General features: G+C 49.0%; 1 protein-coding gene across 3 annotated transcripts in view; it reads left to right on the forward strand.

Moving 5' to 3' along the window:
* Positions 1–9,510: 9,510 nt before the first annotated feature.
* The window catches only part of GYPC (glycophorin C (Gerbich blood group)), a 47,529-nt gene continuing 30,954 nt past the window's right edge, over positions 9,511–26,085 (forward strand). Inside the window, exon 1 of one of the 3 annotated variants that reach the window (XM_055087306.1) lies at positions 9,511–9,708. Coding sequence is in view for 1 of the 3 variants with exons in the window: in XM_028501222.2 (XP_028357023.1) it covers positions 10,286–10,328 (43 nt within the window). In the remaining 2 variants the exon portion in view is untranslated. Of the gene's footprint in view, positions 9,709–9,897; positions 10,329–26,085 lie in introns of those variants that run through there. The other 2 variants (XM_055087305.1, XM_028501222.2) reach the window with 2 other exon arrangements.

Genomic DNA, 26,085 nt, shown 5'->3' on the forward strand with positions numbered 1-26,085 from the left:
GGGACACGGGTTCGAGCCCTGGTCTGGGAAGATCCCACATGCCATGGAGCAACTGGGCCCGTGAGCCACAACTACTGAGCCTGCGTGTCTGGAGCCTGTGCTCCGCAACAAGAGAGGCCATGACAGTGAGAGGCCCGCGCACCGCAGTGAAGAGCGGCCCCCGCTTGCCGCAACTAGAGAAAGCCCTCGCACAGAAACGAAGACCCAACACAGCCAAAAATATAAATAAATAAATAAATAAATTTTTAAAAAATAAAGAACAGTTTAAAAAAAAAAAAAACTGCATAGGAAGAGCCAGTGAGGCTTCCAGAAGCGTGGTTCAGACTAAAGAAGCAGCAGCTGCCTGGGGCATGCTCATCCATGGTGGAGGGATGGAGGACCAGAGGCCAAGTCAAACTATGCGGACACATTCCAAGCCTCTGCTGGGATGTGTCTGAGGTCATGTCCACTTACATTCCATTGGCCAAAACAAACCTCACAGCTAGCCCAATACCCATAGGGCAGGGCAGTATACTGGGTTCATGCTGGGGAAAGGAAAAGTAAATACTTGTTGGATAATAGTACAAGCTATCACAGGGGGTCATTCAAAACTTAACTCTCAAGGCCCCTGCTGCCTTCTCACAGTCCCCTGGAGCTCTTCCTGATTTTTTATGTTTTGGTGGCTTTTACCACCCAATGAGTAAAGATAATAAGAAAAAGCTTCCTTATTTATTGAGTACTGAGTATGTCCCTGCCACTTTATATACGTGTATTTCTTTTAATTCTCACTACAGATATGTCAGGTAGGAGTTGTCATGCCCATGTTACATATGAGAAAGCTACAGATCAAAGAGACAAAGTATCTAATCCAATGTCACTAAGTCCATGCCGGAGATAGACGGCAAGCCCAGTTCCAGCAGCCCATCTAATTGCCCACGAGCCCTTTCCAGCTTCTTAGGTGCTCGGTTTTATTGATCATCTTATCGGATTGACTGATTGATTGATTGACTTATGCCAATGAAGACCACAGTGAAATAGTCCTACACACCAAACTGGAAAACTAAATTTAAAAGATTCAAAATACCAAGTGTTAAAGATGTAGAGTGTCAAGAACTCCATACACTGCTAGTGACAATGGAAATGGGCACTTTGGAAAGCAATCTTCCCAAGTATAGATGTGATCTATAGAGATATAGATGTAGACGATAGAGATACAGATACAGGTATAGACATACACGTAGATATATAAGCAAACAATATTAAAAAAAAAAAATCTTGACCTGAGAGGACTAAAGAGGGAGTAATGTCCTTAAAGAAAGGCTGGATCCTGAAGGAGCAAGAACATAAAGATAACGTTTAACAAAAATTTACAGAATACAGGGAAATTGGCTGGTAGGACTGGGAGTTTTGGAGCACTGGTGGAAGGCTTTGGAGAATCACAAGGAATGGGCAACAGAGTCGCATTAAGCATTAAGAGCTGGATGGAATGAAGACACTGGGAAGCTTGAACTTTGGGTGATGACTCAGGTAAAGCAGGAATGCACAATGGTATTCATCTGGATGGTCCATTGGGAGAAGGTGGATTACCATTTCTACTTAGAGCCTCACCTGGAATTGCTTGGGGGGTGGGAAGGCTCAGGACCAGTCCTTCAAGGAGATCACAGAGATTGAGACCCACCCCCATGGCACTCCCCCCCCCCAGTGACCCCTCGGTGACCCCTCCTCTTAAATCATGCAGAGGAGAAGCTGGGAGACTGAGCTAAGTTATGCCTCCTTGTGCATTTTATTGAAACAAGTTCAGAGACTCAGATTAATTGCTGCTAAATTTCATCTTGCTGAGTCAAGCCCATTTTCTCAGCCAGCTGAAGTTTTTTTGATATTTTAGGTTTTCCCAAGTGTTTTTCAAAAATTTAAAAATAATAATAATAATAATTCAAATACTACTACAGAGGGCTTTTGTTTGAAAAGCAGCCCTCTCCCACCACCTACTCCCCCACCCACAGGCCTGCTCTCAAAAGGCTCTTTCACCATCACTAATTCTCCAGTGGGTTAGTTCATTTTCCTAGATAAAATACTAATTATCTCAGTTTTTAACTCGCCAACTTCAGACAATGCATATTGACATTTCATGCCAGTTACGCTTCATTTACGCCCACCCCAGATCCATCCTCCCTTTACTCTGGGCAGCCCAGAGGAAGGGCACTGCTTGTAAGGGCTTATCAGCAGAGTGTACGTTTAGGTTCAGCCAAAGAAGGCACCCACATGAGGCAGATGGAGTGAGGCCCTTAAGCCAGTCCATGCTCAAAATTCTCTGTGAGCCCATGCCTTTCATCACTGTCACTCCAGGGTCCTGAGAACAATGGTAGGTTAGCACTGTGGCACCACCCCCATTTCCTTCCCCTCTTTCTCCAAAAATCGAACAGTTGTATCATTATGTTTGGTTTTCTCTTGGCTGATTGTCTTTGCAACTTTTAAGGAAATGTGTAGGGCGCACTCCTGTGTCATCAAATGCCATCCACACCGCCATGCCCTCTGTGTCAAGCAAAAATACCAGCATCCTTCCCCTCTACCTCCATCACCAATTGACATGCACTTGCAAAATGTTATCAAAAACTGCAGTCTGCGCCCTGACCCCAATTGTTTTCTATGTTTTTTTTTTTTCCTATAGGCTTATTCTGAACCTGAATACCAATTAACAATGCCTTCGTGTGGTAGCCACAGAATCATTTCCACTGCAGAGCCCTATGGTGTGGATGGTCTATGCCTCCTGCTCTTGGGGTCCAACATCTTGGTCCCAGCATTTTTCAAAAGATAATGCCCCCAGACTTGTGGCAAAATGAATGCTCTTTTCTCATCTTCCATAAATGGCTCCAAATGATGCCTTATTTAGTTGGCTTCATATTTGGACCATGACTTATTTGTACAGATTTATGTTTGTTTCCCTGGGGTTTCAGCCAACATTTTTTTTTTCCTTGTGGAGAAACTATGTATGCATTTCCATGACATTTTCAGGTGTATCCAGCTATTCAGGAGTCTTTTCTCCTACTTCGTGCGTTACCCCTCCTGAAGATCATGAACCCCCAGAAGGAAAGGAAAGCCTGGTACCTCCCTGCCCTCCAGCCACACCCACCGCCACCTGGATCCTAGGGCTCCTCTGTCGTGGCGTTCTCCTTTTTCTGGCAAATTTTATCTTCCAAGAACTTTCTTCTGTTTTTAAGAACTAAATGTTTTGAGTCTGTACCTATCCAGAGATGTCTTTATTCTTCTCTCATAGTCAATTGCTCTTTCAGCCAGGAGTAAGATTAAAGGTTCAAGGGCATCTCCACCCCCTGAACTTTGAAAGCACTGCTTTCTTGTCTTTTAGCATCCTGTAGTATTGATGTGAGTTCTGATGCCAGTCTGATTTTACTCTTCTGTAGAAGGTGCCCCTGCTGTTCACCCCACACCCACTGGTCCCCGAAAGCTTTTAAAAATGTTGTCTTCATCATTGTTGCTCTGAAATTACATAAAATAGTGATATATGCTTTTTTTTTTTTTTTTTTTTGCGGTACGCGGGCCTCTCACTGCTGTGGCCTCTCCCGTTGCGGAGCACAGGCTCCGGACGCGCAGGCTCAGCGGCCATGGCTCACGGGCCCAGCCGCTCCGCGGCATGCGGGATCTTCCCGGACCGGGGCACGAACCCGTGTCCCCTGCATCGGCAGGCGGACTCTCAACCACTGCGCCACCAGGGAAGCCTGACATATGCATTTTTAAAATTCAGCCCTTCCAGTCTGAAGGCCTACATTCCTTTTTTAGTTCTGGACTATTTCCTCCTTCTTGGTCTCCTTCATGTAATTTACATGTAATTTTCTCCCTTCCATCTTCCCTGTTCTCTCTTTGAGAAAGTCACACTAGTTGGGCCTCCTAAGTCATGGCTCATTTTTTCTCTCTTGTTTTGCCCTGAGTCTAGGAGAATTTCGTTAGCTTTAACTTTCAATTCTTTGACTGAATTTTCACTACGGCCATTATACTGTTAATTTTTGAGAATTCTCGCTTATTATTTGTTTTTCCTTTTCATAGCACACTACTCTTATTTTATGGTTTTAATATTTTCCCAAATCTCTGAACATATTAAGATTCTGCCTTGTTCCTTTGTTTTAAATTATTTTCTTATTTATTTCTGTTTCTTTAGCTGAGCTTAGTTTTTTCTTTTTTTCAACTTGGCCTTTTTCTTCCACATTCTGGTTCTTGTATGTGACTTGGTTGCCATATACAGTTGTCTATCAACATTTAAAAATGAAAGACCAGGTGATTATTCCAAAGGGTTGTTAAGAACTTCCTCTTCTATTGCTGAATCTGCTTCCTGATCAGCTTTTCTTTGGGGAGGAAAAATCTGGCTGTGAGATCTGTGATTCTGAATTATGTGGTCTCTGTTTTAGGGTGTGTGGAAAAGGAGCTTCCTGACAGGCTGTGGCCCCCCAAATCCCAGAAAGAGGAGGGTTTTACTGAAAAAAAAAAAAAAAAAAACTCCTTCCCACACTAGCAGCCTTGGTTCACTTACACGGTTTCTTAATATTCCGAAATACAGCCACATGTTTTTTGTCCCTGGGCCGAAGTTCTGTGGGGGGATTGAGGTCGGGAGGGGGGAGGAGCTGCCCCTACCCCAAATAGACCTTCCCCAAGTCTCCTTGTCTCCACCCCCACTTCTAACTCCCACCCTCCAGCCTGCTGACTCTGAGCCTAAACCTCTGTGTCTCTGGAAGACTTAGACACACCCTCTCCATCCTACCCACCCCACCATGGCCAACCCCCCAGCCTCCTCCTGAGCTTCTCTGGGCTGGAGCTTCCATCTCCCTATTTCTTCCCCTCAACATGCTTCACACCCCATCCAACTTCCCAGGATTCTTGAAATCTCCTACTTGCTGAAGGACCCCCTTAAAGCCTCTTCACTTTGGAAGCTAATTTCTTTTTTTTTTTTTTGGAGTATAGTTGGTTTACAATGTTGTGTTAGTTTCTGCTGTGCAGCAAAGTGATTCGGTTATACATATATATATATTCTTTTTATTATTTTTACATTATAGTTTATTACAGGATATTGCATATAGGTCCCTATGCTATACAGTAGGGCCTTGTTGTTTATCCATTCTATATAGAATAGTTTGCAAGGAAGCTAATTTCTTTTATTATTCCTTTCACATAATTGTAATGGGCTATCAAAAGTGAGAGAGTATAAAATATGCTAAATTTGTTGTCTTGAGCCATCCACCTGAAGAAACTTATAAAGGGGAGAAATAGATAAATAGCTACCCATGTTTGCAGGGCCTTGCCACGACCATTCCCATCTGGAGGTGGACCGATAATATCTAGCGGTGATCATGGCACATTTGTGTCTATGTGTGTGTTTACTTCACATGATACTTAAAATTTTTTTCTACAGTCCTTTGTCTTTATTATCTTAATGAATGTGTGAGCTTCCAAATGGGACCTGTACCAACTCCCTAGAAGCACACCAGATGTAAGCATCACTGGCCCCATTTTGCACATGAGAAAATTTGGAGGCACAGACACTTAGCAAAGTGGCAAGTGGTGAGCCACAAATGAGAAGTCATATCGCCACATTCCCAGTCCTGGTCCTTCCTTGCTTGTGAGATTGCTCTGGGGATTAAATGAGGTAAACGACACAGAGTTCACAGCAAATGTTTGCCAAGTAGCGTCACCACTCCGGTTCCCTATTCCCAGTCACAGAGCTCCATGCCCAGAATTCCTCCCTTCTCTTGGCCCAAGACAATAAAAGCCACAACAAAAAGTCAAAGGAGGAAGCTGTCTCTTCCCTTATTGGGTCCAAGAGCTCAACTGGGAGCAACTGGAGAAGCCATTCTTTAGTTCAGTTTCATACCAACAACTTATATCCAGAGGGAAAGGGCTGTGACCCAAACAGGGCTCCCTGAAAGTCTGTAATTCACTAAGTGCTGGAAGATTCTATTTCCCTATGTTCTGATGGGACCCACTGGAAACTTGTCCAGCAACTCTCTTCCTCTTTACTTGTGTCTTGGGGCCTCGGATATGAAGAGCCCCATCCAGCTGAGCAGGAAACCAGGGAGTCACCAGGACACAGGGCTGAGCAGGAGGGGTGCTGAGGAGGGTGACCTGGCAGCCCTTCCACCACAGCAGAGCCGTCCCTGAGTAGCTGTGTGAGCTTGAGCAGTTTCTTCACCTCTCTGGTCTCCAGTTTCCTCTCCTATAAAATGAAGAAGATGGAAAAGGAAAAACAAACAAAAACAAAGCACCACTTGCCCTGTAAGGACACTGTGACATTAGCGACAATCACATGTGAGAGGTCCTCATGTAGCATCAGGACTGGCACTTTCTAGGTGCTCAGGAAATTGTCCCTATGTGTCCCTATGCCCGCTGGGATATGTTTCCCTGGAAATTCACACATTCCCTACAGTGTGGGAATCACCCAGGCTGACCTCCAGGCTGTGCCCTTTTCATGGACTCTTCTAAGATTCAATCCAGCCCCTCACTCCACATTTCTCTGTGCTCTTTCTTTCTGTCGGTTTTTTTTGTTTGTTTGCTTGCTTTCGTTCCCAGCCTGAAGCTTCCTAGCATCTCAATCCTAGCCCATAACAGGTTGCCTTTAGATATGTCCCTGATGGATGAGATGTTGCCTGGGATCACTTCAAACTATCCCAGACCACCTGGCATTCCTGCTGGGTTTCTATGCTGCCCCTCTTCTCTAGGTATGGTTTGGAAACTTCCAGACACAGGCCATTATGGATGCGTAAAGATCTGCCCTTGGATGAGGCACCCTGTAAGTTAGGGGCATGGGCTGTAGCTCGGGGTCTTGCAGCCTCACCGACTTTGAACATGGGGCACACTCCTCTCTGCCTGGAAAACTGAGAGCCAGCCTTTAGCAAAGTCTAGACCAAAGGGGGCCAGCAGCTCAGCGTTAGCAACCAACATTAGGTCTCCTCCCTCTCAGCCTTCACACTGTCTCGCTGAAGGATTCTCCTCCGAAAGACCTGTGTGCTGCTGGGAAAGGGGAGAGTTTCCTGGGGGGCTGCAGATCCCGCCACCCTAGGTCTCTCTGTGCTTCTCTGCACCCCACCTTCTCCACTCCGCTCCCCACACACATTACTCACAGTTTGTGACCAAACCAAACCCCTGTTTCTTCTCTCCACTCCTCCTAAAATATACAGAGCCGCAGTCTAGTTTTCTTAAAAGCTGCCAACTTGCCAACCAGATAAGTTAAACTATTTCTGTGCCAGTGAGAAAGAACCAGAAAAAGACCCAAAGGGAAAATATACTTACTGTATTTGCAATACAGTTAAGTCCCCTACGTAGGAACCTTCAAGTTGCGAACTTTCAAAGATGTGAAGGTGCATCTTTGCACATTGATGAAGAGAGACAAGAGGAAGAAGTAACTGAAGAATCAAAGAGGTTCACGACACAGGAAATGGCAAGGAGATTTTCTTTACTTGAGGAGGCACTGTGAGTTATTCAGGCACAGGACCCGAACCTAGAATGGTGCACAAAGGTTGCAGCAGCGGTTCAAAAGGCAATCCAGTGCTACCGTTTCATCTATGATGAGAAGAAAAGAGCTACTACCCAGACATCACTAGATCGTTTTTTCAAGAGGGTAGATAGAATTGAATCCAGCAAGGAACCAGAACCTGTGCCATCCACGTCAGGTGTGAGTGACATTGCAGCCTGCTCTCCATCTCCTATTGCTGACGATCCTTCAGCTCTACCATCTCCCACCTCCTCCTCCTCCTCCAATCAGTAACTCTTCCTGCCTGTTCACTCGATGCCAGCCCTGGATGCCAGCTGTTGTACTGTACTACTGTACTGTCTCAATCCTGGCTCCACTGCCTTGGACAAGTTCTTGTCACTGCTTCCAACCTCAGTTTTCTCACCTTAAAAATGGGCTCTTGGCAATATCCTCTTTGAAGGCATTTATGGGAATTAAGTGAGATAAGAACTGTTTTATTGTTACAAGATATAGCTGAGTTCTTTACTCCGTTAATAAACATCCTACACGTGAAGACACACTAGTAATGTGTTTCTGCGATTTAATGTCAGACTCTTGCCATATAATCTAACGTTTCATATAATTATTTTACCTTTTTAAAACAGCCCTCATTTCTTTAAAATTAGACACTTCCATGGTTAAATCTTCTAAAATATACCAAGCGTGTCCCTGCTAGCTGAACTACTCACTGTTAAATACTACTTACCTTCTTTTCAGAATGGCCTGGGGTCCTTAACATAAACCAAGTGTTCCTGTGAAGGGGACGGAGACGGATATCTTTAACTTCTGTGTGCTGAGTAAGACATCGTACTATCCCATTAATGATTAATTGTCTAATGTATCACTCACAACAACTTTGCAGATTGTTTCAGTTTCATAGAGGAGAAAAGTGAGGCTCAGTGAAGTGAAGTAAAATGCTGATGCCTACTCAGCTAGAAGGCAGTAAAGACTCAAACCCAGATGGAGTCCCAAAGCCTTAGCTCCTTGGTACCCCACGGTGAAGTCACATCCTCCACTTAAGGATGGAGCAAAGATGTTTTAGTTATATAACAAATGCTACTTTGTTCTTGTATCTGAACTCTATAGTTTGTCTGGATTTCTACCTTTGCTGTTCAGTCCTTTAGTTAGTTACTTAGTTTTTGGCTTCCTGTCTATACGGAATTGTTACTTTTCGGTGCTTTTAACCTGTCCTACCCCAAGAAATTAATGAAACAAACCTCTTAAGCTTACGTCTAAAGGTCAGTTAACTGTAAGTGAGCCTCTGAGAAGTTCTCCCATAAGTGAGATGGGATGACCTAGGGACTCATTCTTCAGTTACCTGGCGGGTCTTTGGCTTCCTTTCAGCTCCCAAGCTGCATTTCAGATAATTGAAGTTGTTTTATTTATGAACTCTGAACACAGCGGATACTGTTATCCACCATGGACCTATATCTATTAGAAAACAAAATGTTACATGGTTACAGTAATCACTGCCAGCTTCTACTAAATGCCTTTTCTGCCCCGCTGTTGTTTTATAGACATTGTCTCTCTCAAACTCTGGAATGTAGGTGTTCTTGTCTCCATTTTACAGATGAGGAAACTGAGACTCAATATTTCCACACCTGGCCAAAGACATTCTGGGAATAGTTCACTTCACGTCAACACGTACATGTTGAGCATGGAAGTCTGATTAAAGATCTATAAGCAATATCTGACTTAAGAGAATTAGGAACAGTTTCCCACTGTGTCCAACAGGCAGCTCTAATGAAGATGCCTGGAGTGGTCCAGCCTGGGAGGAGCTGGGCAGAGCACCTGCATCGCACACCACCAGGGGGCAGCCTTGAGCTGTGTTCAATCCGGAGAGTACTCCCAACAGCACACACATTGTACAGACAGCTGGAATGGTGCCCTGGGAGTGCAGCAGAGATGAGGACTGTCAGGTAAACAGCAATGAAAAGCACCACGGGAAAGATCAGACATGAGACAGGAGAAGGACAGGGTGTTTCCTGGGACTGGGATTTAAAACAAGGGTGACATGTTCTCAAGCTCGCTGCCTTTCTCTCTGCGGGGCGAGGAGAACTTGATGCTGCATATCACCTACCATTCTTTTTGGTTGAGATGGGTAGACTGCATTTAACGAACCAGAGTGCCAAAATCCACGTCGAGTTTTTAATGACCTAATAAAGTGAATTCTCCACAAACTCCACTCTGTCTGGAAGCCTCAAACAAAGGTGATCCAGGTAAGTCACAGGCCTTTGTCCAGCAATCCTTTCTTCCTAAGACTCTTTCTCAGGCATTAGCCCATGGATTGGGGCAGTGCTCCGGAAAGGGGCCAGCCAGGAACCCTTCCCAGGCCACAAAAGCCGCGGGGATCTGAGAGGCCTCATAAGGACCAGCCAAGACTGAAACGCAGGTCTGGCCGTATTTGGTCACCGTCCCGGATGGTGGCGGGGCAGGCCATCATGTCACATCTGGGAGTTTTTCAGCCCACACGTGGGGTAAATCTCAACCACAACCTCTGTATGTGGTAGCTTCAGATGGAAACAGAAACTAGTTAGAAAAATGTGATTCTTGCTTAGGGAAGTCGGAGCACAGAAGAGTTCAGAAGTGGGCGGGTGTCTGTGTTAAAAAAAAAAAAAAAAAAGGGTGGAAACCCCACCAGCCAAGTCTGCAGAAAAAACTAAATGAAGTCTGCCTATCTCGGGGCCGGAGCCCCTCCCCTCGGGCCGCGCCGAGGAGTGTGACACAGGTGCCGCTTCCTCCCGGCTGCTGAGGGTCAACCACCGTCCCCCGGGCCGCGCCCCGCACCGGTCAGCGATGAGCAGCCCCCAGGTCACAACGCCGCCCCTGTCCCGCCAAGGTGAGTACTCGCCGGGGGACGGGTCCGCGGGGGCCGAGCCGGGGGCGGGGGGGGGCGCCAAGGAGCCCTGGGGCTCCGGCCGCGCCTGGCCTCCTGGGGGACTAGGGGCCCGCCCGGCCGCGTCCCCGGGCATCGCGGGGTCCCGGGCATCACAGCGCCCCGGGCATCGCGGGGTCCCGGTCCGGAGCTCCGAGCCTGGTGCGCGAGCTCCGCGCGCCCTGGGCCTGGAGAGGCCACCACCTCCCCCGCGGCCATCCGCTGGCTTTCTGTTTCTTTGTGTGCTGTTGGGGATGTGCCTGGGGCCAGAACTTTTACCCTACGAGAATAAAGGGGGAGAGGCAGATCGGTAAGCAGAGCAGAGAGAAAGCACAAGTTGTTTGCCGGAGCTGGCCGGGCAGGACGGTGGAGGCGCGTCCGCAGAAACTCTGAGTTAACTCCGCCAACTTCCCGACTCTCTCCCCGGGCCGGGCGGGAACCAGCCACACGCCCACGCCCATGTTGCAGGGATCCGCTCGCCTTGACCGTTTGGGCGGTTGCAATTCTTCAGAGGCTGTTTTCTTTCGTTCTTAAACCAGCACATGCTTTCTTGAGGAACGGAAATCGCTGGGAGATTCTCTGTGAATCTCAAAAGCAACGTTCCGAAACACTGCTGGGCCTCCCCCGCCACTGGGCTTTTGCAATAAAGAAGTAAACTTTTATTTAAAAAAAAAAAAAGAATGTTGTTCCCTGGTTAGGTCTGATCGTATGAAACTGTCAGAGAGGAGACATTCTGGGTCTATAATGTAATCATGTTACGTAATTAATATGATCATGATATGGGTTTATACGTCTTTTAAAAAAAAAAAAGGTTGTGTGGCCTTAGGTGGCAAACTTGAGCCTGGGTGAGTGCGGCTGGGTCTGCACCTGCATGCTCTGTGCCTCTGTGTGTACATGGCCACGTGTGTACTGGTGGGTGAGGTGCTTGGTGCCGTCTGGGTGTGCACAGAGCACGCTGTGGAGTCAGGGCCTTGCTGCCTGCATTGGGACCTCTTGTTACGAGGAGGCAAGCCCACCTCTCTTAGCTACAGTTTCATCATCCGCAAAGTGGGAATAACAGGAGAGTGTGCCTCTGGGTTGTGAGAATTAAGTGCATGTCAGTGGCTCAGCGCAGAGATGAACACGTTAAGTGCTTGATAAATGTCGGGCATCCTTATTTTCATTTTACATTGTACTGTGGATCCATGAGCTTGTGTGAGTCAGTGTTTACGTGTGTGTATGTGTGTGAGGGTGAGTCAGACACTAGTGAGTGAGTGTGTGTGTGTGTGTGTGTGTCGGGACCAGGGTTAAGGGGACAAGGCACTGTAATTATTCCAGTTCAGGCACCTAGGAAGTGCAGGCCTACAGCCTTTCCTGTCTGGAGAGGACAGGCTTGCTCAGGGAGCCTTGCCCTGCCCCCGACCGCACCCCCCCCCTCCCCCTACAGCAATTCTCCAGGATTCAAGTTTCAGACCTTGACCAATGACTGCAAACACATCCCTTGTGGAACTCATGGGGATGCAGCCCTTACTTGCATACCATTCCAGATTACCCTTAGGATTTACTTTCTGGCAGGATCTCTGCCATGGGAGAACCACGGGGCCCTATTTCCCGCTGCTGACTCAGGCAGGATGTGTCTATATCCTGTCTCAGTTTACATCACTGCCCCTCAGAACCACACGTTAGAACAGAGAGGACCCTCTGCTCCCTCGTGGCCAGGCCTCCCCTAGCCTAGCCTTTGGGTTTATGGGTTCAGCCAACTCCCATAAGCCCAAAGGCCACAGTTAACTGCGGAGGAGTCCTGTGCAGAAATCCATTGCCTTGCCCTTGGAGGGAAGGGGTCAGGCTCAGCAAGGAGATGGCCAGGTCTGGCAGCTTTATATAGAATGTGCCACCTCTGGGAAAAGCAGGGAGGGTTTCGTTCAGTGCCCGATGACATTCCATCACAGCCATTGCGCAACCCCTCCAGATATCCGTGGCTTTGGGAGTCACATGGCCTCGGCACAGCCAGCAGCTGGACCTTCCAAGGGTGCCCAGAGTTGCGCAGTTATTTCTGGGGACTTTCAGTGCCCTCTGGGAAACGGGAGTGAGGGTAAGCGGTGTTCTGCGTTTGTTGGGAGCGCATCTGCCCATCCACTATGGGGAGAGAGAGAGAGGCCCTTCACTAGCACAGAGAGGCTTGCAAGTAAAGTCAGTTTGCCTCTTTGGGTGGCAGATATATAGTCCATCAAATGCCCTTCGGAGAGCCCAACCAAAACACCTTTCAAAGAGTGAGCAAACACAACAGGCCCAGTAAGCACAAGCCACAAACCAAACAAAGTTAAACAATGCGTGAAGAGTTCATAATAGAAAAGAATAACTTTCTTCTCTAGAAGTATATACAATTAATTTTTGGTTGGCAAAATGAAACATATATTCAACTTCATCTTTTTTGTTCATAAGACTATATCCTACAGATTATACCTTATCACCATATATAGACTCATCCTCTGGGGCTGCACAGCATGAATATTATAAATGAATTGGTTATTTTATTTAACCAATTCCTCCACAAATGGACATTTGGGTTGTGTACAGTCTTTGATTTCTTTTTTTAACCACAGTGCTGCCATGACAACCCTTGTAAGTAGGGTTTTGCATGCATGTGTTTGTATACCTTTAGGATAAATTCCCCCAGAATGTAATTTCTGGGACCAAGAGTATGTACATTTACAATGTTAGTAGATACTGAAAAATTACCCTCCAAGGGCTTCCCTGGTGGCGCAGTGGTTGAGAGTCCGCCTGCCAATGCGGGGGACGCGGGTTCGTGCCCCGGTGTTCGTGCCCCGGTCCGGGAAGATCCCACATGCCGCGCAGCGGCTGGGCCCGTGAGCCATGGCCGCTGAGCTTGCGCGTCCGGACCTCCGGAACGGGAGAGGCCACAACAGTGAGAGGCCCGCGTACCACAAAAAAAAAAAAAAAAAAAATTACCCTCCAAAAGGTCACATGAATTTCTAACTCTTACCGGTAGCCAATGAAAATCGTTATTTCCCCACATCCTCATTCACACTGTGTGGTTTTTATCTTGGCCAATCTGATGAGTAAACCATGTTGTCACCCTCCTTCCCGCTCAGCACTGATTGGGTATTTCATCTTCTCCCTCCTCCTCCCCTCCCCTCCCCCTTCCACCCTCCCCCATCTTTGAGTGCGCCTCTGTAATTACACGTGTTTTTGTACCTCTGTAAGATATTGTATTTGTTTTGCTGGGAAATACCTTGTATGGCCTTTGCCCACTTCCTACCAGGTCCCTAACCAGTGAGGAAACAGGCCCCAGAGGTTAAAGATGTGTCGTTTCTCTCATGATGAGTAAGAGGGTGGACCAGAGCCCCACGCTGGGCTGTACTGTGGAGTCAGACCAGATGTGATCTCATCCCTGACCCTGGCTTTGGGTACGTGCACAATACCTCGGAGCCTCCGTTTTCTCATCTGTAAGTGGGAAGGATAACAGAGACTTGGCAGGAGTCACGTGATGAAGGAGAGACTAAGGACCTGGCACCGACCGCGTCCAGTGATAGTGTTATTTGCGGCTGTTGCTAACAGAACTAATCGAAGCAAACCTGGCCTGCAGGTGCTAGTCATCTCCAGAGTCTCCCTAGCAGACGGCAGCTGGATTTGCTTTTGATAATGTAAGAACAACGTCAGTACCTCTATGCCAAGGCCTGTGGTCCAACCTTGCATGGGTCCCTCCTCTACAGCCTGGTCTCACAGGCATATTCTCCCCTGTTTTGCAGATGAAGCCCTGGAGGCTGGAGGATGATGACCTTCCCCAGGGCTCCCAGGTCCCGAGGGCACAGCCAGGCTGTGGAGACCCCAGAGCCAACAGAGGCCAAACTAAGGGGGGCGTTAGGGTGCATGTGGGCCTGCTGGCCCTGTGTGCCAGGCGGGGCCTATCTGCTGCCCACACACCGTGAGAACTGTGCCCAGGAAAGCATGGCTGTGGCTTTGGACAGACACTCCGAGCCCGCCAACGACTCCACAGTTTTTCAGCCGGGCTTGTGGTCTAACCTCGGCCCGTGGCTGCCCGCCATCTCTCCCATCTCTGTGGTCGGGCCTGACCCACGCTGGGCCACCTGCTGCCCTCTACCCTGCCTTCCACAGCTGTCTCAGGTTGACATCCCCTAGGGCCCCTCTCTGTGCCTGGATCGCCCTGTCCCTCCAGCTTCACCCGCACGCCTGCCCGCTTCAGGCCCCTGGGCTCTCTGGGTACCGCCCCCTGCACACATACACCTACTGGTCAGTGAAGGCCTCCCTGGGCCCTCCCGACACTAGAAAACCACCCACCCTGGCCCTGGGGACACTTTGCAGCCCCGACATATTTCTGAGTCTGTCGCCTTCCAGGAATTCTGACTTCCAAGAAGCTCTGTGACCCCACCTGTCCCCCCGCCACTGGGGCCTAGCTCAGAGAGGTGCTCAGCCAGCAACTTGGACACGAACAGGTGGCTTCACAGACAACCCGAAGGCCGACACTTCCAGGCCCATGTCTGCTCCGAAGGCCAAAGGCCCCTTTTGAAAATCATCCGCTCAATAGCTCCTAATCCAGAACTTGGAGGGCAGTATAAACTAAATTGAAATGGACAAAGAGTCAAACCAAAACAGATTCTCAGAACACGCTGATGGGCCCCAGCCATCACCGCCGAGCTCTCCTTCCCGCTCAGCACTGATTGGGTATTTCATCTTCTCCCTCCTCCTCCCCTCCCCTCCCCCTTCCATCCTCCCCCATCTTTGCTTAGGGCTTCCTTCAGATCATTATGTAATCTGAACCTCTGCAGGAACACCACTTCCTGCCCTTAGTCATTATAAACTTTAATTTGGGTACATCCTTTCAGAACGAACGTTAGTGTGCAGCTCTTAGCCAATGGCAGATACTGTCAAGGGCCAGTTCTCTCACCCCAGCAAGAGCCTGAGCCCAAGATGCTAGGTTCCTTCACAGACCCAGCCTCACACAGCTCCCCCCAGCCCTCCCTCCAGCCGCCCGGAGAGCCTGTGTTCTGGTTCCCTGCGCGCACAGACAGCCACCCACCTGCCTCGCCCGGTGACTGGTGTCAGAGCATCACTGGCTGCCCACCTGCCTGACTCTGCAGCCCTGCCCTTCCTCCTGGCCCAGCATCTTCTGCAGCTCTCATTCATGACTCTTTAGGACTGACGGATTGCTGGAGGCTCAGCGTGGACTCCTCTGAGAGTTAAAAACTCCAGGGGGACTTAGTCATTGGGAGCCCCCCGCAATACTGTGAGATCCACCTCCTGGAGTTTGAGCAGGTGCCCACGGTAAATATCGGAGTAAAGTCTTCTTGAGTTTCCGGCAGGAAGGAGGGGACCAGGGCACCTGTTCTTAACGAAGCCTGGCCTCAGGGAAGCTAGTTAACCAGAGCCGAACCCAATGGGATACTATCAGAGCATAACTGACCTGGTGGAAGGAAAATACCCGACTCCAGCTCACTGTAGCCGTCTGGGCCCACCTGCAAGGAGAGAAAAACACGGAGGAACACTTGTGAAGTTCACACTCCAGCGGGATGGGCCACAGATCTCATCCTAGGACCATAGGGTGCTTCCCCTCCCCCACACCTCGCCACCCCATTACAATAGGTCCTTTTATCCAGTATATGACATCTGGCTGCCAAGAAAAATTACCAGACATACTAGAAGGCAAAACCCACAGTTTGAAGAGACAGAGTCAGAACCAGAACCAGACATAGCAGAGATGTGGGAATGATCAGACTGGGAATTTAAAACAACTGGGATAAATAACCCTTTATGATGCTTTTAGTATACTCCCTGTCTTGTATCTGCCACATATCCCTTCTCTTATTGCCAAAACATTGCGGTCGGCATACTCTCTGGGGCTCAGCGGACACACCTGTGACCCCTGCCAGGTCTCTGAGGGAAGGAGGCTCGCGTTTGGGGGCCCTTGGGAGGGACAAGCTCTCGGCAAGGTTGCCCCATCATCTCACTGCACCCACCACACCTGATGGAGGCATTTTATCTCCACTGTGATGGACGGACTGGCATGCCACTTGCAGGGGGCACACCTGGGACCTCCTACCCTCCTTCTCCTTCATACAACACCCACCGTTATGAGGGTTCAAGTATGCGGCTGCCAGCTGACCCTGGGCCCCAGCACTCCCCCGCTGGACCCTGGAATGAAGAGTCGTCCTATTTTACCCATAGCTATGGGCCCATGTATTCTCAGCAGTGTCTTAAAGTGAAGGGAATTGTGGTTTGCCAGATCAAAGCCAGGTAAACAAGGCTTCCTGCCTGCCTTCTGTGTTGGATTCCGGTCTGGGACCTCTGTGTTCACCAGGCAGCAAAGTCCCCTGACTATGAAAGGCCCTTTCGCTTGAGGTGCCCATCAAGCACTCTCACTGGAACCGTACGCAATACACACAGCCTTTAGCAAGCAGGGGCTTCAAGCTCAGTTCCCCCTGCTGTACCTTTTGAAGACATTTAGTACAAATACACTCGGCCTCAATTGGCTAGTGATGAGGAGGTTAGAATACCAGCTTTTGAGCTCAGGATTTGGGTTTGGATGTGGACCAGCTCTGACCTGGCCGTGGCCTTGAACATGGTGCCAGCCCTTTGGCGTCTCAGCTCACAGATAAAACTCCTAGTATAGTGCCTGGCCCGAGTTCACCACTGCCCCTGCCTGAGTGCTTGAGGGTGTCCTCAGTGAGTTCTGCCTCACTCCCCACTGCCCAGCTCCCTCCACGTGCCCTGCTCCTGTCCCTGTTTGCTCATTTGCCACTGAAAGTAATACCAAGGATAGGAGGCACAGTCTGCCCTGGTCCTTGGGTTCCAGGTGGGCTAGGCCCTCAGACCCAGCAGGGGAGCTGCCTTTGCAATAGCCCTGGGATGCTGTTCCCTTCTGAGCTAGGACAGCTGCCTCCGAGGCATCTGCTCCTTCCTGCATTTATCAGAGTGGGCAAGGTGGTCGGAGAGCAGCGGAGAGCATGTGTCCTCTCCCACCAGCTATGTGACTTTGAGCAAACCTTTTACCCTCTGCAGTTCAGTCTCCTTACCTAGTACCCGAGGAGGACCACACTTGCTCCCCCAGCCTCACCTGAACACCAGCCCCTTAACAATAGGGGTCTTAGCTGTCTTGGGGAAGGGTAGCCTCCTTAAAAACACTCATGGATCAGCTGGGTGCTTTGTGACCACCTGGAGGGGTGGGATGGGGAGGGTGGGAGGCAGGTGCAAGAGGGAGGGGATATGGAGATATATGTATATGTATAGCTGATTCACTTTGTTATAAAGCAGAAACTAACACACCATTGTAGAGCAATTATACGACAATAAAGATGTTAAAAAAAAACACTCATGGATGGATGGATGGATAGATGCAGGGATGGATGGATGGATGGATGGAGAGATGGAGGGATGGAGAGATGGAGGGATGTGAAGGTCCAACCAGTGTAGACAAGCCTGGTCTACACAGAGAGCGCTGACGGTCCCATATTCACCTGCGTCCTCTCCATAAAGATGTTAAAAAAAACACTCATGAATGAATGGATGGATAGATGCAGGGATGGATGGATGGATGGATGGAGAGATGGAGGGATGGAGAGATGGAGGGATGTGAAGGTCCAACCAGTGTAGACAAGCCTGGTCTACACAGAGAGCGCTGACGGTCCCATATTCACCTGCGTCCTCTCCCAATCCTGTGTAAACCCTGCCCCCTCGGTGGCCCACAGTGGCCTCTGGCTCAGCCCACTGACCTTTCCCCACCTGACATGCCTTGTGCACCCCAAGCTGTGTGCACATGGGGCCCCTTGCCTTCCATCTGGTCCTCAGATGCTCCATCTTTCAGCGTTTTTCTCTTTCCCTTGATGCTGCCATTGGATGGGTGCAGAGCTGGGCCTCCCCTCTCTCCTGGGAGGGGCCCCTTCTCTCCCTTTCCAGCCTCTTCCCCGTGCTTGAACTCCCGCGAGGAAGCTGGCCCTTCTCTCCTTTGATCGTGCCGTGGGACTGACTTGTCATTTGAATGGCCCTCCTTCAGCTTCTGCCAGAGTTCTCACTTTAATGAATTCATTTCATCTTTGGCTGAAAATCCCAAGCTGTCATTTTTTTTTTAATTTTACAGTCTCTTTTTTTTTTTTTTTCTTTTCTACAAATTCTGTAACGTATCCTGACCGACTGTCCCCCTGACTCAGAGCGTAGAAAGTCGGCTGCGCTCTGTTTAAGTTATCTCATTTCACCCTCTAGCAGCCCTACGGCAAGTATTTTTATCTCCATTTTGCATGTGATGATACAGAAGCTCAAGAGGCAACGTGCGTGCGTTGCCAACAGCCGAGACCCCTCACTCGTGCACAGCAGGGGTTTCTAGGAGGGGCTTAGCCAGGGCCACCTCACACGTCAGGCACAACACTTAGAGCTTTTAGAGAACCACAAAAAAAGCTTTGCTTCTTTTAAAATCAAATGGGAAAAATGAACTTTTAAGACTAAACCTTGCATTTGTCTTTATATCAATGCCCCTCTAAAATACAATTGTTAATATCTGGGGGGAGAAGAGACCAGGAAGGCAGAGCACCTAGGCCCAGGAAGGCCATCCTGAGGCCCTGCCTCAGCCCATCCAGGCCCCGGGGCTGGGTGCCCACTGGTCCCTGCACAGCCCGGCCGCTCTCCCTGCCCAGCGCCCAGAGCCCTGACCCTCCTCTGCGTGGCTTCCATCTCGAATCCGCACGCTCCCCCAACCCCAACGGTGCTGCCCAGCCCAACCACGGCAGGGCCCCTGGGCTGGGCAGCTGCAGGGTCTGCCCCGTGCCTGCTCTTTGCCTTTACCCTCAGGAGATTGCGAGAATCCAAAGGAAATGCGTGAGGATACCCAGGACTCTCTTCTCTCTCTGTCTCTCTTTCTATCTATCTATCTGTCTTTTTTTCTTGGCCACGCAGCATGCAGGATCTCAGTTCCCCAAGCAGGGATCGAACCTGTGCCCCCTGCAGTGGAAGCACAGAGTCTTAACCTCTGGACCACCAGGGAATTCCTATCTCTATCTCTATCTCTATCTCTATCTGTCTCTATGTCTATCTCTGTATTTCTCTTATCCTCTTGCTTTTTTAAGTGAGGAAGTTAGGCTATTCTTCACTTCAAAGTTTAAGAGTACGTTTCCTTTGCCCTGTTTCATTAGGAAATAAGCAATTCGTGTTCACTGTACGATGATATATACAAGACCAAGAAGAGCAATATAGGAAGATTCTCTCTAGAGCAGAGGTGACTTTCAGGTACCCGTGGGATAGCCAGGTGACAGGTGGAAGGCAGTTCAGAAAGAGACCCAGGCAGAGATAAAGACGGAGGAGGACCTCAGTGTACAGAGGCCACACAGCGAGGGGCCCGGGGGGAGCCACGAAGAGCCTGCTAAGGTCGCACTGATCTCTCTGGACGGTGGATCTCAGCACAGGTGCAGAGGCGGCGTGGGGAGGATACACGTGGTACCTTGTTCAACCGGAAGATGTTACCGGGATGTAGCTATTATTACTCCAGAAATAGATATTATTAGCTCCATGGAAATGTGAAAACTGGGGTTCAAAGAGGTTCTTCCCCCAGGGCCTCACTGGGTATCACTGGCACAGTCCAGCCTCGAGCCAGGTGTGTCCTTCTGACTCTGGGATGTGGCAGCCCACCGTTCTGGGAGGGGTTTGCCCACGACCCTCTGCCTCTCTGCTCATCTCCACGCGGCCCTCAGGTCACTCTCCTGCCTCAGAAGAAAAGGCCATTCTTTATCCACCCCGCCCCGGGCCACTTGTGCTGGCTCCCCTCTCCTCTGCTGGCCCCCACCTGGCGGCCCAGCAGCTGCTGAGGAAAGGCCCACAACGGCTGGGCTGTGACCGGGCACAGCAGCCAGCTGAGGCCAACCCACACCCAGTTCCCACTCTTCCCCGGGGAGGCAGCGGGCAGCTGCCTCTCAGGGTCACTGCCAGGGCACCAGGAGAGAATAACGCCTCCACCAAATCCTGGCCAGTTTCTGGAATGCGTCCACCACAGACCCACCCCTGGGCTGACAGCATTGTCTTTTGTTGAAGTGTCACCAGTCACGGGACCATTCCTGCACTGCGTGTTCTCCTCTGCTAGGCACTTTCAGATCTAGTTCCTTTCTTCCTTCAAGAGTCACTACTGGCTGTTTATCCATTCTCTAGATACAAGCTTGCATCGGCTCACCCCAGCCTCCCAGTCCATCCCTTCCCCAACCCCCTCGCCCTTGGCAACCACCAGTCTGTTCTCCTACTGTATACCCCAGAGAACTATATTCAATATCCTATGGTAAACCATAATGGAAAAGAATATTAGAAAAGGAATATATATATATGTATATATCTATATATATGTATAACTAATTCATTTTGCTATACAGCAGTAATTAACACAACATTGTAAATCAACTAGACTTCAATAAAAAATAAAATGGAAGAAAAAGAGGCACTACTCGCCTTCTCTGATAGGTGGATAAAGCAAAGCTCAGAGAAGTTAAGAGAGTTTACACAGCCAGCTGTGGTACATGGAGTGCAGGTCTCTGCTTCCCTTGGGGCTGCACTGTTTCTGCCATGGAAACTCACTCATCGGGTTCTTACGTGGGGACGGGATGGGGTGACGTGGAGCAGCTAATGCTGGGACTGCAGAGTCCCCAAAAGGAATGAGAGCCACCCATCCCTGAATCTCCAAAATCAGTGGCTTCCCACCTGGGGTCCCCACCCCGAAAAACACACACATTAAAAAACGATGTCACACCTACAAATCTCCACTGCAGTTCTTCTCGGGAGAAATGACATTTCTACAAAATAAATTCTTAGATGAAGTCTGGAAATAGGAAAGCAATAAAAACCCATCTGTTATAGTGGAGTGGGGGAGAAGAGGCCTGGGGACCCCACTCCAGGGCCCCCTTGCGATGGTCACTCTCAAGTCATCACTGGACGCTGAGGGCTTCACGTAACCCAGTTTGCAGCCTCCTAGCTGGTGCCTCCCAGGACGGTCAACTGATGTCCTGTCACTATTCGTTGTCAGTGATGATGCTTTGGGGCTTGCGTTTCAGAGGATCCTTCCGTATTAGACATTTCCATCACATGAAGCCGTAAAATGCCTTCACTGTGGTTCAATTATTCGCCTACAGCCAGACTGCAGTGTACACCCAGCTGTCAATCACTTTACCAATTAATTCCCTGAGAGGGCTTCTTATCAAGCCTCAAGAGTCCATGAAGAAAATCTGAAAAGTTATAAACTAGATGGGTAATTCCATTAGGGAAACAATTTATCCACAGATGTTTACTAACCACCGTACACATCCGTGGTTCATCAACAGAAATTCATAGGCTTACGATGTGTCCGTCCTGTCATCTGCCCTAGGGATGCAGGAGGAGACAAAGAAAGTCTAAGACAGGATCCCTGCCCTCAAAGCATCGTTGGGCTTCTTGGGGCAGCAAGACACACATCATGACAGGAATAAAAAGCATCCCATCCTCCTAGTGAGAAATTTCTTATCACAGGAATTCAGGTTTCACATCGAATTGCCTGTGTCTTTTTGATATTTAAAGAAGATATCTAGATATTTGAAGAATAACTTAAAGTAAGATAACTTCTCAAATATAAATTGCTATCTAAAATTAGCTAATATTGACAGCTGATATTAAATTATGGTGAATTTCTCCTTAACCAGATATAGGTTTATCTTGTTGAATTAAGACTTTGTACTTGAAGAAGTTGTCAGTGACCTGTCAACTGAAAAAAATGCACAACCGGGACTTACCTGGCGGCGCGGTGGTTAAGAATCCACCTGCTAATGCAGGGGACACGGGTTCGTGCCCTGGTCCGGGAAGATCACACATGCCGTGGTGCAACTAAGCCCGTGCACCACAACTACTGAGCCTGTGCTCTAGAGCCTGCGAGCCACAACTACTGAGCCCGTGTGCCACAACTACTGAAGCCCACACGCCTAGAGCCTGTGCTCAGCAGCAAGAGAGGCCACCACGATGAGAAGCCCATGCACCACAACAAAGAGTAACCCCTGCTCGCCATAACTAGAGAAAGCCCATGCATAGCAACGAAGACCCAATGCAGCCAAAAAAATAGATTAAATAAAATAAATAAATTTATTTTAAAAATAAAATTTAAAAAAATGCACAACCTAAAAGTTGAGAGTTATGTTTTATTCAGTGGACAAATCTGAGGACTTAAGCCCAGGACACAGCATTCCAGATAATTCTGAGAAACTTTTCCAAAGAGGCAAGGTGGGGAGCCAGGATATATAGGAGTTTTTGCAACAAAGACCAGGTAGTCAGAACATCAAAAGATTACTGTTAATCAAAGAAAACCAGACATCTCATGTTAATGAATTTAGCACTTTTCTGTGTATGGGAAGATGCAAGAGTCTGGGCTCATTGAAATCATTCCTTTGATATGCACTTCATATCTGGGGCCAGTATCCTGTGCTTCTCATCCTGAGTCTCCTCAGGGTGCACCGTTATCAAGGGGTGGCTGCAGTGGCTGACTGCTGGACGGCAGGCATCCTGTTCCATCCTGAGTTCTCTCAGGGCTCACCGTCTGGGAGGTTGTAATGTGATGGCTTGATGGCTGCAGCATCCTCTGTTTACTGATAAGACAGGCAATATTTAGTTCACAGACCAATGCTGATTGTTGAGAACGTTCTAACTCTGGGAAATGACTTAAGTCAAGACAAGTTGCAAGGATGTAAAAATACAAAAATACTGCAAGTATACGGGGTACCTGCTAGGAGCATGAATGGTCTGGTGTGTCATACACGCTGAGCAAATGTTGGTTCGAAGTGTTCGTTCCTCGTAACCCTCATCCCTCACTGTGAGTTGGGTCTGTGGATGGCGCCTCCATCTTCCGGATGCAGGACAGGCTGGGAGTGGCAGGGCTGTTATTTGAACCCAGATGCTCCAACCCTGAGGCTGTCTTTTAAGCCCTGCTCACCACCACCATTTGTATGTGTAGGAAATGGGGAGTTTCAAAGGGGAACAAAATTCTCTTTCACAGGAGTGAAAGAAAGTTGGTTCCAATGCACTTTTAAACTACACTTATTTATATCCGGGCTTTGGTCACCACCCCTAGGTCATTTCCTATTTAAGAATCTTGGAGCTTCTGAAAAGATCTTCTGGAACATGCTATTTTTAAAGAACTCAACTGAGTGAAATGATGTTTGTCACTCACTGAAAAAGCAAACAATGCTAGAGAAAGTCAGAATACATCTTTGAGGACAATGCAGTCAGAGGCAGATGAAATCCATGGTTTCCCTTCCGAGTTCAGACACCCTGGAAGGCTGTGTTTCCCACACAAGGGCACTTCAGGGCTGTTTATTTCCTGAGGCTCTGGCCTATGGCCAAATCTTCACCATCCTCTGTGCTTTTGGTAAAAGCCATGGGGTCACGCTGCCCTGAAGGCATAATTATCTGAGTTCCTGCCCTCCTTGCCCTTGGGCTCTGGGAACAGAGGACTGACTGTCTGCACAGATAAAAGGCTGACCTCTCACTGCCCTGCCTCCTGCCCAGGGGCGCCATGGTTCTCCTTTGAGCTCCCTTGAGCAGGCCCCTCCCTGAGGAGAAATGAGCAAAGGGTGGGAGTTCTCCTCTGACTCGGCTTCTGACGTCTCCTGAGCCAACTAGCTCCACTCGGGGACCCTTGGACCACAGCAGGACGCTTGCCCAGACTTCCTCTGGCCTCTCTGGAGCAAGCCCTTGGTGTAGCCAGGCTGTGACCACTTGGATAGGCCATTTGTCTTGTTCTGGGACCTGACATCTCAGGGCTCAGGATTCCCTGGAGAGACTCTCTATGACGGGGCCTTGTCAGTCAGCCAGGGGAGGTACCCAGGGCCCAGCTGGAGAGGCCCCGGGCCACAGCCCTCACCAGCAGAGATGGCCTCAACCCCCTGCAAGGTTTAAGGCCCATGCCACCTCTCCAACCACTGTCTTAACCCCACCACTAACCAGTGCAGGTGAACTTGGGATGGTGACTTCACCCTCTTTGGCTTCCACTGCCCTGGTGCCTGCATCCTCTCCAACGCATGGGGTGTTCAAGATGCAGTGAGCCCTGGGTGTGGCCAGACTCTGGAATCCATGTAAAGTGGCCACAGTAGTGGACAGCGGCCTGCGTTCTAGCAGCTAATGATCACACAGGTTGAAAGTATAGGCCGCGAGTGTGACAGACCTGGGTTCAAGGTGCAGGTTGGCCCCTCAACGGCTCCATCCTCATGGGCACCTTAAATGAGAAGATGTAGGTGAAGGCCCGGGCCTAGCAGGGGGCACGCACAACGCGACTGTTAGCCTGAGAGGGAAGAGAGAGACTCAGTGACACAGACACTTAAGCCAGGGGTCTGCAAACAAAGGCCCACAGGCCAAAGCCACTTGCCACCTGTTTTTGTAAGTAAAGTTGTATTGCAACACAGCTACACCCATTTGTTTGCACGTGTCCATGACTGCTTTCATGGGACAATGGCAGAGTTGTAGCAGAGACCACATGGCCCACAAAGCCTAAACTATTTACTCTGTGGCCCTTTATGTAAAAAGTTTTCTGCCCTCTGTCTTGAACCAACAGGAGTGTCTCCAATGGCTCGACTTCTAGGCCTAGAGCCTACCTGGCCCCATTGCACCTCTCTCTGGGGGAACCATAGCCTCATGGGTGGATGAGAAGCCACGGAAGAAAGACCTGCAGCCGAGGCCAGGGACCAGGCAGCAGCCAGGGAGGCCCATCAGGCCAGGCCCATCTCTCACCTGGGTGCAGACGGAGTGTCTCATCCCCCTGACCTGATCCACCCGGGCTGCCAAAGGGAGGATCCCTCTCCCGGCCTTCGCCTTCTCTGGCCCGCTTGTCACCCCCTCTGTAGACACAGGCAGCCGGGGCTCTCCTGCTGCCCTGCAGAAAATCCTCACCCCTAACTAGGCAGGTGTAGGAAAAAGGGCCACACACCATACAGGCTCTCCCAGGACGAGCCAGCTCTCCCCCTTCATTCAGAAAACAGGGCTTCTCACTAGGACCAGACTGGTGTTGGGCCAGGAGCATTGTCCTGAACTTATTTTTTTTTTAACTTTTTATTTTATATTGGAGTATAGTTGATTAACAATGTTGTGTTAGTTTTAGGTGTACAGCAGAGTGGTTCAGTTATACATGCATCTCTTCCTTTTCAAATTCTTTTCCCATTTAGGTTGTTACATAGTGTTGAGCAAAGTTCCCTGTACTATACAGTAGGTCCCTGTCGGTTATCCATTTTAAATACAGCAGTGTGTACGTGTCAACCCCAAACTCCCAATCTATCCCTCCCCCGACCCTTCCCTCCTGGTAACCGTAAGTTCATCCTCTAAGTCTTGAGTCTGTTTCTGCTTTGTAAGTAAGTTCATTTGTATCATTCTTTTTTTTAGATTCCTCATATAAGTGATATCATATGATATTTGTCTTTCTCTGACTTACTTCGCACAGTATAATAATCTCCGTGTCCATCCACGTTGCCGCAAATGGCATTATTTCATTCTTTTTATGGCTGAGTAGTATTCAGTTGTGTGTGTGTGTGTGTGTGTGTGTGTGTGTGGTTCAGTTATACATGCATCTCTTCCTTTTCAAATTCTTTTCCCATTTAGGTTGTTACATAGTGTTGAGCAAAGTTCCCTGTACTATACAGTAGGTCCCTGTCGGTTATCCATTTTAAATACAGCAGTGTGTACGTGTCAACCCCAAACTCCCAATCTATCCCTCCCCCCCCCCCCCCCTCCTCCC

This window comes from Physeter macrocephalus, chromosome 2 (genome assembly GCF_002837175.3).
Source record: "Physeter macrocephalus isolate SW-GA chromosome 2, ASM283717v5, whole genome shotgun sequence".
In the NCBI taxonomy this organism is placed as follows: domain Eukaryota; kingdom Metazoa; phylum Chordata; class Mammalia; order Artiodactyla; family Physeteridae; genus Physeter; species Physeter macrocephalus.